The sequence below is a fragment of the Alligator sinensis genome, unplaced genomic scaffold, assembly GCF_000455745.1.
Source record: "Alligator sinensis unplaced genomic scaffold, ASM45574v1 scaffold1302_1, whole genome shotgun sequence".
NCBI lineage: Eukaryota > Metazoa > Chordata > Crocodylia > Alligatoridae > Alligator > Alligator sinensis.
The window spans coordinates 86,474-95,670 of NW_005842612.1; the positions used below are offsets into that span (position 1 = coordinate 86,474).

The following is a 9,197-nucleotide window of genomic DNA, read 5'->3' on the forward strand; positions in this document are numbered from 1 at the left end:
AGTCAGGCCTGTGGGACATGACCACAGGGGGTGGAGGAGGGTGGGGAGATGTGGGTACACCTCTTAGCCCCCTGGACCTGGGGGATCTCCCAGATCTCAGCTCAAAAGCACCCACCCCCCCAAATGTCAGCATGTAGGAGAGACCCTGAATCGGACAGCTTGGGACCCCCCCAGTGCAGGAGATGGGGCAGACGGGTCCTGACCTTGCCCTGCCTGGGGGTCCCTGTGGGGGTGGCGGATGGGGGCCAGGTCCCCTACGGCTGGGAGTGAAGGTGTCCGTGGAGTGACAGTACAGTCATCCGTGCTCTTATCTCACACCAGCTCCTGGTGATGTCATTGATGCATGCAACCAATGGTGTTGCATCATTATAGGGCCTGTAAATCCCGCTTGAGGACCACCCGCCCCCGTAATTCCTCCCCTTAGGTGGCGCTATGCACGCCCCAGCGAGCGGCCTTCTAGCCGGCAGGTGTCGCTATGCTTCGCACCCACCTCGCGCTAGGTGGCGCTGCGGCGCAGGCTCCCCCGCTGCGCCTTCGGCCCCTCTAGGCGGCCGGGTATCCTCGCTTCTATGATTTCCGGGAGGACGGGGTGTGGTAGCCGGCGAGCGCAGCCAATGGGAAGGTGCAGTTCCCTGACGGGCGGCTTGGCGGGCCAATAGGGGCCGGGCGAGGCAGAGGAGGTGCAGGGCCAGTGGCGATGGGGCTGCTGACCATTCTCAAGAAGATGCGGCAGAAGGAGCGGGAGCTGCGGATTCTGATGCTGTATCTTTCGGGGGCCGGGCCGGGCTGGGCTGGGCCAAGTGCTCCGGGGGGGAGCGGCGGCGGCGGCGGCTGGGGGTATGGGGTGGACTGTACCAAGTGTTTGGTTGGGGGGCGAGGAGGAAGGGGCTGTACCAAGTGTCTGGAGGAGGGGTGGGCAGAACCAAGTGTTTGAGTAAAGGGGTGGACTGTGCCAAGTCTCTGGAGGAGGAGGGGTTGGGCTGTACCGAGTGTTTTGGGGGAAGAGGGGTGGGTTGTACCATGTGTACCATGAGGGGTGGGCTGTACCAAGTGTCTGAAGGAGGAGGGTGCTCTGCTAAGTGTGGGGGATAGGGGGTGTACCAAGTGTCAGGGGGAAGGGATGGGTTGTACCAAGTGTCAGAGGGAGGAGAGAAGCACAGGGTGGGATGTACGAGATCAGAAGGAGTAGGGTATTTTTTTTGGGGGGGAGGAAGTGGTCTGTACCAAATGGCTTGGAGGAAGTGAGGTGCACAGGTGGCATGGGGTGGTCTGTACCAAGTGTGTGTGGGGGGGGAGGGCATGGGCTGGGGCAGGTGAGCAAAAATCTAGGGGGGGAAAGGTGGGCTGGAAAGGGTGTACCAAATGGCTCAGAAGGGGGGGAAATGCTCTGCTTGTGGGATTAGCTGTACCAATTCTCTAGGGGTGGACTGAGTGGGCTGTACCAAGTGTCTGGGAAAGGAGGCAGGTGCTAGGACTATTGGGTGGGCTGTACCAAGTGTTGGAGGTGGACACTGTGATGGGGTGGGTTGTACCACGTGTCTGGAGGAGGGCATCTTGTGTAGCTCACCCCATACCCGCATGTTTTGGAGGCTCCTGTGCGCATGGGGTGGACTGTACCAGCTGCCTAGGAGAGAAGGGGGTGTGCGGAGGGTCCAGTTGTAGCTGGGGGGTGGATGTACCCAGTGTTCATACAGGCAGAGGGCCTGTACCTAGTGCCGTCTGCCAGAGGCAGGGTGGAGGGCCTGCACCAGGCCAAACCTGCTGTGACCCCTGCCCCTCCCCCCATCTCCATGTGCTGAGTGGTTGCTTCCTTGACCCCCTGCACCCCCCAGTGGTTTGGATAATGCTGGGAAAACCACCATCCTGAAGAAGTTCAATGGGGAGGACATTGACACCATCTCACCCACCCTAGGCTTCAACATCAAGACCCTGGAGCACAGAGGGTGAGATTGTAACCCCCCTCCCTTTTCCTGGTTGGTACAGCCAGGTGCCAACCCCTTGCTTGGGTTGGTACAGTCTGACACCCTTTCCTCACCCCCCCCACACCTCCTTGGTACAGCCCAGCTTTTTCTCCTTAAGCCCTCTTGGTACAATCCAGGGCCCCTCCCTCACTTGTACTGGTAGAGCCTGGCACCCTCTTGGTACAGCCCGCTACCCTTCTCCCTCCGAGGTACAGGCATAGCCTGACCCCCCCTCCCCTTAGTGGGCTCTACCAAGCATCTTCAAGGGGCTGCAGGGTTGTACCAAGTGGCCTGGGTTATGGGGACATATAGCTGGGCATGGGGGGAGTATAGCTGCTGTTATAGGGTTGGACTGTACCAAGTATGGGGGGATGGGTTGCACCAAATACTCTCATGGTACTGCAAGGTTGTACCAAGTGCAGGGGGGGGATGCAGTTGGCAATGGGGCAACTACAGCAGCTGTTATGGGGATGGACTGTGCCAAGTATTAGGGAGGGGGTTATGGGCTGTAACAAGCCTTTTCAGGAGGCTGTAGGGTTGTACCAAGGGGGCTGGAGTGGGAGGGGGGAACGATAGCATGCCGGGATCTCCTCCTAACGCTGCCTGTGTCTCCTCTTCCTCCCCCCACCCAGGTTCAAGCTGAACATCTGGGATGTGGGGGGACAGAGCTCTCTGCGCTCCTATTGGCGCAACTACTTTGAGAGCACAGATGGGCTTATCTGGGTGGTGGACAGTGCGGACCGGCACCGCCTGGCCCTCTGCAAGCAGGAGCTCCAGAACCTCCTGGTGGAAGAGGTAGGTGTGTACCCAAGGCTGGGGTAGGGGCGGAGAGGAGGGGAAGGGGGTGCTCTTGAGTTGGGGCAGGCGGCTGGAGGTAGGTGGCCATGGCAAGCCTATAGCCAATGTTATGGGGATGGACTGTTCCAAGTATTGGTGGGGGCTGGGGGCTGTGTCAGGGGCTGCAGGATTGTACCAAGTGGTGTAGGGGGCACCATACTGTTGGACATGGGAGGGCTATACCAGATAGGGATGGACTGAACCAAGTATTGGGGGGTAGAAGGATGTACCAAGTGTCCTCAGGGGCTGTAGGTGTCATGGGGCGGGATACACTAAGTGGGGTGGGGGAAGACATGCAGCTGGGTATGGGGAGATTATAAGCAATGTTACAGGGTGGGCTGTACCAAGCTTTGGTTTGGGGGGGGATGCTTTGCAGGGTCTGTGGGCTGCACCATATATCTTCAGGGGGCTTCAGGGCTGTACCAAGCTTTGGCTGGGGGCAGTGTTCAGTGGGGACTGGTGGTCTGTACCAACTATCATGGAGGGGGAGTGCCTTGCTAGGTGTCCTGGGTTGACCCAAGTGTCTACAGGATTGTACCAAGTGTGGGTGGAGGGGGTTCTACCAAGTAGGGGTTGGGAGGGGCTTGGATCATACCAAATGTCCAAGAAAGTGAGGATTCTGGGGTGACTATTGGCTGGAAATCAGCACCCTGTTTGCAAGAGGGGGTAGGGAGCTGGGGTGGAGGAGGACACATCTAGCTCAGGTTGCTGACCCTCTTCTAATCCCACCCCCCCCAGCGCTTGTCAGGGGCCACCCTGCTCATCTTTGCCAACAAACAGGACCTGCCGGGGGCGCTGAACTCCAACGCCATCCGCGAGGTAAGAATCACAGGGGCTGGGACCCGGACACCTGGGTTCTCCTTGGGTCTGGGAGGAGAGTGAAGGCTGGGAGCCTGAATGCCTGGGTTGTCTCTAGTTATGGAAGGGGAGTGGGGCCTGGTGGGGATTAGACTAGCAGGGACTGGGAGCCCCGGACTCCTGTGTTCTCTCGTGCTCTAGGACAGGAGTGGGAGCTGAGGGGTTAGAGCAGGGGGTGTGGGAGCCCAAATGCTTGGGTTCTCCCCAGCTCTGAGGCCCAGGGGCTTGGAGCAGGGGGCACTGGGGGCCGGGATGCCTGGGCTCTCAGCCTTCTCCTTCTTCCCCCATCTACCAGGCTCTGGAACTGGACAGTATCAAGAGCCACCACTGGTGCATCCAGGCCTGCAGCGCGGTCACAGGGCAGAACCTTCTCGTGGGCATCGACTGGCTCCTGGACGACATCTCCAGTCGCATCTTCACCGCGGACTGAGCCTGGCCCTGACGGGGTCCCTCCTTGGGGGTGTGGAGGGCAGGCCTGTCTCCCTTCCCTGTCACCCACGTCACTGCTTCTCCTTTGGACTCGGATTGCACCCTCCATCAGACCCCTGGGTTCGCCTGGATAGGACCCTGCATCGCCTCTGGGGGCGGGGGCTTGGGATAGGGCCTCGAGAAGGGAGGCTGGGGTGAGGGGGGCCCTGGATTCCTTGAATGAGGGGGCTCGGAAAGAGGGAGAGGTACTGGCCCCCCCCTCAACCGTTGTGTTAAGTCTTGCCTGTGTCATACTAATAAAATCACTGGCCTGCCCCCTCCAGGCCCAGCTCTGCCTCTCCTTCCTGTCCTATGCGCCTCATTGCAGTGAGCTGTGAAGCCACAGTCCCACCCCAGAAGCAGCGGCATCCCAACCTCTGTCTTAGGAGGCTCCTGCCCCAAAAGCAGCCACATCCTAGCACAGGGTTTGTGTGTTCTAGCCATGTCTGTGCGCCACCCCAGAACCAGCTGTGTTTTGTTGCTGGTTGAGGGGTCCCTGTCTGCTCCACCCCACAGGTGGCTGCATCCCAACCCCAGTCTCGGGTGAAGAACCCAGAGTGGCGTTCATGCCTTGCCCCAGAAGCAGCTACACATGGGACCTGGTTCACATACAATACTCCTGTTCACATCCCACCCCAGAACAGGCTGCATTTCACTGCTGGAGGGGCATGGCTCTGTCTGTTCCACCCCAGAGGGGGCTGCAACCCACCTCTCAGGCTTTTGGGGAGGGGTAGGGCACCAGGGGGCCTGGGGTCTCCCTAGATTACCGGGCTCCTTGCCCCTGCCCTGCAGACCCTGCCCCTACTACCTCTCACCTGCCCCCTTTCCCTTTCCTCCATCGGGGAAGCACTTGAGAGAGGAGCCCTAGGCTCTGCGGCTCGCTTTAGGCTTCGCACTTGGCAGACGGCCCCTAGGACGGGGCGGGTCCGTCCACGCGTGCGCAGTGGCCGCAAGGCCGTCGCCGCTCCCCTCCCAGTCGGGCGCATGCGCAGTGGCGGCCCCGCTCCCTCGCGGCTGCCCGCGGCAGGGGAGGGGGGGAGCTGGGGAGAGGGTCGGGATTTAAAGGGGCCGCAGCCCCCTAAAAGGAAAGGCGGCGATGGCTCGGCAGGCGAAGGACGAGTACCAGCGGGATTATACCGTGACGGAGCCGAGGACCAACCCCAAGGGCTACACCGAGTATAAAGTGACGGCCAAGGTGAGGGGCAAAAGCCCCGGGGAGGCGGCGTGCGGCCTCTTTAAATGGAGCGTAGCGGGGAGTTGGGTTGGGGGCAGTTGCACAGCGGTCCCTTTAAGAAGGGGGCTGGGGGGCGGGGGGCAAGTGTACAAAGGACCCTTTAAGAAGCGGGTTGGGGGGCTATTGCACAAATGTCCCTTTAAGGAGGCTGCGGGGGGGGGTGTGGGGAGGAGGAGGTTGAGCCGGGGCACGTGGCCCCTTTAAGAAGGCAGCCCTGCCACCCCTCGGGAGTCCGTCCCCCCCAGGGGCAGGGAGTGTCCCACGTGGCCACGCCCCCTGCCGCACCAAACCACGCCCCTACCATAGCCCTGCCCCCACCTCTGTAGCCATGGCCCCGCCCCTGGCCCCGCCCCTGGCCCCCTGAACTACACTCTGCCCCCATTTCCATGGGTGTCTCTGTCTGGGGGTCCGTGTCATGCGCCCCCTGCTAAGCCCCCGTCTCTTCCTCTGCCCCCAGTTTGTGTCCAAGACGAACCCCGAGGACATCAAGGAGGTGACGCGAGGGGGGACGGGGACATGGGAGGGGGCCAGGGGGCGCAGGGGAGGGGGCCCAGGTAGCAGCCTGTAGTGGAGAGGGTGCTTGGTGAAGCGGGTGCTGGGGAATGGATCCGCCTGTGTCTTTGCATAAGCATACGTGTGCCCATACGTACACGCATCCATGTCCGTTCTGCGTGCGTGCATACACGGGTGGACACGTCTGTGTGTCTGTTATACACGTGAAGATGTGTGCACACATAGATGTGTGTGTGCCCAGGTAGCAGCCTGTAGTGGAGAGGGTGCTTGGTGAAGCGGGTGCTGGGGAATGGATCCGCCTGTGTCTTTGCATAAGCATACGTGTGCCCATACGTACACGCATCCATGTCCGTTCTGCGTGCGTGCATACACGGGTGGACACGTCTGTGTGTCTGTTATACACGTGAAGATGTGTGCACACATAGATGTGTGTGTACACAGGTGCATGCAAGAGCATCCCCATGTGTGTGCGTGAACGCATGTGCGTGCAGTCATATGCGTGTGCATGGACGTGTGCACAAGGGCATGACTGTGTCCGTACGTGTGTGTGCATATCTGCTCGTGTGCCCGTGGGGAGGAGGGGGGGGGTGTACATTTGTGTGCACACGCATGTGAAAGTGTGCCTGTGCCTATTGCACGTGTGTGCTTTGGCACGGGGAGGGGCGCGAGTGTGCTCAGACAGCCCACAGCCTGGGGGGTGCCAGGTCCCGGCTATGGCTGCGGGGTCGGGGCTGTGGGGTGCTGTGGCCCTGACACCGCCCGGGCGCAGGTGGTCGTGTGGAAGCGCTACAGCGACCTGCGCAAGCTGCATGGGGACCTCGCCTACACCCACCGCCACCTCTTCCGGCGCCTCGAGGACTTCCCCGCCTTCCCCAAGGCCCAGGTCTTTGGTAAGGGCCCCGGGTGTCCGGGGTGGGACGGGAAGGGACCCAGATGTCTGGGATGGGGAGAGACCCACGTGTCCGGGGAGCAGGGGGCACTGCTGGTCTCGCCCGAGCGGGACACCTGGGTTCTCTCTGGCTCTGGGCGGGGAGTGGGGCTGCCCGTGCCCCCTGCCCCAGGATCCGGCCTGGATTGGGACCTCTTGCACAGGGGACAGGCCTCTGCCCCATGCCTACCCAGAGCCCAGGTCAGACTGGGTGGGGGCAGTGGCCAGGAGCCCTCCCCCCCAGCTGATGCCCCCCTCCAACCTCCCTCAGGCCGGTTTGAGCCCGAGGTGATTGAGGAGCGGCGCCAGGCGGCTGAGACAATGCTGCGCTTCACTGTCCCCATCCCTGCGCTCACCAACAGCCCCCAGCTCAAGGAGTTCTTCCGGGTAGGGGCCCGGACACCGCGGTTCTCTCCAGCTTGGGGAGGGGAGGGGAGTGGGGCTGGGGCGGGGGTGAAAGCAGGTTGGGCTTGGAGCCTGGGTTCCCTCCCCTTCACCCTGCTCATCCCCCCTCCAGGGCGGGGAAGTGAGGAGACCCCTGGATGCCTGCAGCCTGCCCTCGCTGCCACCCCCGCTCATCCCAATGCCTCCGGGGGGTCTGGATGAGACCCAGGCAGCCACAGAGCAGCTGGAACCACAGAGCCCCGGAGCGGAGGAGACGTTGGGAGCCGAGAGCTACAGGCTAGAGGGAGAGGACACAGGTAGGGGGCTGGGACCTGGGACACCTGGGTTCCCTCCAGCTCCAGGGGGGCTGTGAGCAGGTTTCCAGCCTGGCTCTCTATACAGGACTCCCCTGGCTCCCTCCAGCTCAGCACGTGGTGCTGTGGCGTGGGGCCCTGTGACATGGAGCTGGGAGGGTGCGTGTGGGCAGAGAACAAAGCCGAGCTGTTACAGCCTGGCGCAGAGCAGCTGAGTCCTGCCCCCACAGTGCCTTTATAGCACGCCAGTTTTTAGTGGCGTCATTTAATCGTCTCACCCCTGATGTGGGCCTGTGCTCCATATTATTAGGTGCGTTATTAGTGGTATTACGGTAACTCCCTACAGCTCCTCCTGACACCGCTGAATTCAGGGCCTCTTTATAGATGCCCGTTATTAGCATCATGGCACCCCCTACAGCCCCGTATTAGCTGGCCCACTCTTAGCAGCATTGCGGTACCTTCAGTTCCCACCCCGCAATCTGCCTGGCTGAGATCTGGGCTCTATTTGTTCATATCTGTTATTAGGAGCATTACGGTAGACCTACCCAGATGCCACCTTCCCCCCCCCCCCCTCAGTTGAGATCTGGGCCCTATTTTTTCATGCTCGTTTTTAGCAGCATTACGGTATCTCCTGCGGCCCCTGCCCAGTGTTGACCCACCTTAGCAGCATTACCTTATCTTTAATCCTCCCTCATCCTCCCACCCTGCAACAGCTGAGATCTGGGCCACATTTCTGTGTGCTCACTATTAGGAGCATTACAGCTCCCCCATAGAGACCCCCTCAGTTAAGAGCTGGGTGTCATTTTCACATGCCTTTTATTAGCAGCATGGTGGTAGCTTTCCTGCAGCTCCTGCCCCGTTGTCGCCTGCCTAGAATTAACAAAAATAGGGTTTGAAAATACTGTATTTTTGCATGCCCATTATTAGCAGCATTACAGTCACATTGTAGAGGACCCCCACCCCCATTTTTCATGCTTGTTATTAACAGCATTATGATAACCCTCTTGCAGCCCCCCCATTTTTGAATGCTCATTATTAGGAGCATTACCATAATCCATCCCACCCCCTCCAGCCCTGCCCCCATACAAGTGGGGAAACTGAGGCCTGGTGCTCCCTGGAGCAGAGCTGGGGGCAGGGAGCGGGGTGCCCTGCCCCCCTCCCAGCACCCCCTCCCCCCCACAGGGGGGGACCTCGGCATCCGGGAGCAGCAGGGAGACGCCGACTTGGACGCCCTCTTCGCTGGGGGGGCCCTTGAAGACGAGGACGGGGGGTCGCCCCCCCCCGGGGCCTTGCCCCCCCACGACCTGGCCCTCTTCGACCCTGTCTTGGCTGCCGGTAGGTCCCGATCCTGGAGCACCAGCAGGGGGTGCTGGGGAAGCAGAGAGGGCCCCCATCTGGGCCGGATCCAGGGGTGCTGGTTGGGGGCTTGCGGGGGGGTCCCTGCCAGGTTTAACCCCGCGTTGCCCCCCCCCAGGTGCAGAGGAAGAGGCCGAGGCAGCAGCCGAGGCCCTGTGGGAGCTGGACCCGGGGCCGGGGGTGCCTGGGGGGGGGTATGTGGCCCAGGCCACGGCTCAGGTCCACGGGGCCTTGGCCCGGGAGGCGGCTGGAGACGTGGCTGGAGCCCTGAGCTGCTACCGCGGTGCCGTCCAGGTCCTGCTGCAGGGGCTGCCAGGTACTGGGGGGAAACTGAGGCACAGAAT

At 61.5% G+C, this 9,197-nt stretch overlaps 2 protein-coding genes and 1 pseudogene across 3 annotated transcripts in view; all 3 read left to right on the forward strand.

Moving 5' to 3' along the window:
• Positions 1–609, forward strand: part of LOC112551816 — a 3,199-nt pseudogene extending 2,590 nt beyond the window's left edge.
• A 56-nt stretch (positions 610–665) lies between these two features.
• On the forward strand, positions 666–4,407 carry ARL2 (ADP ribosylation factor like GTPase 2). Of its 2 annotated transcripts, none has more exons than XM_025214953.1 (5): positions 666–762; positions 1,833–1,943; positions 2,594–2,760; positions 3,537–3,617; positions 3,952–4,407. In XM_025214953.1, exons 1-5 carry the CDS (start codon positions 698–700, stop codon positions 4,281–4,283), a joined length of 756 nt encoding a protein of 251 aa, XP_025070738.1. In that variant the 5' UTR covers positions 666–697; the 3' UTR covers positions 4,284–4,407. The 2 variants fall into 2 exon arrangements, with proteins under 2 accessions (XP_025070738.1, XP_025070739.1); XM_025214954.1 differs by having other exon boundaries at positions 2,594–2,756; positions 3,952–4,228.
• A 694-nt stretch (positions 4,408–5,101) lies between these two features.
• The window catches only part of SNX15 (sorting nexin 15), a 7,483-nt gene continuing 3,387 nt past the window's right edge, over positions 5,102–9,197 (forward strand). Inside the window, 7 exon segments of the mRNA XM_025214901.1 lie at positions 5,102–5,319; positions 5,816–5,851; positions 6,641–6,761; positions 7,071–7,186; positions 7,317–7,500; positions 8,680–8,832; positions 8,972–9,169. Coding sequence (XP_025070686.1) covers positions 5,221–5,319; positions 5,816–5,851; positions 6,641–6,761; positions 7,071–7,186; positions 7,317–7,500; positions 8,680–8,832; positions 8,972–9,169 — 907 coding nt within the window. The 5' untranslated portion in view covers positions 5,102–5,220.

Bases quoted from the DNA above. Each gene is read 5' to 3' on its own strand.
- ARL2 (XM_025214953.1), top strand. From the start codon at position 698: ATGGGGCTGCTGACCATTCTCAAGAAGATGCGGCAGAAGGAGCGGGAG. The intron at 763-1,832 runs GTATCTTTCGGG...TGCACCCCCCAG, and splicing joins GAGCTGCGGATTCTGATGCT to TGGTTTGGATAATGCTGGGA. The intron at 2,761-3,536 runs GTGTGTACCCAA...CACCCCCCCCAG, and splicing joins CCTCCTGGTGGAAGAGGTAG to CGCTTGTCAGGGGCCACCCT.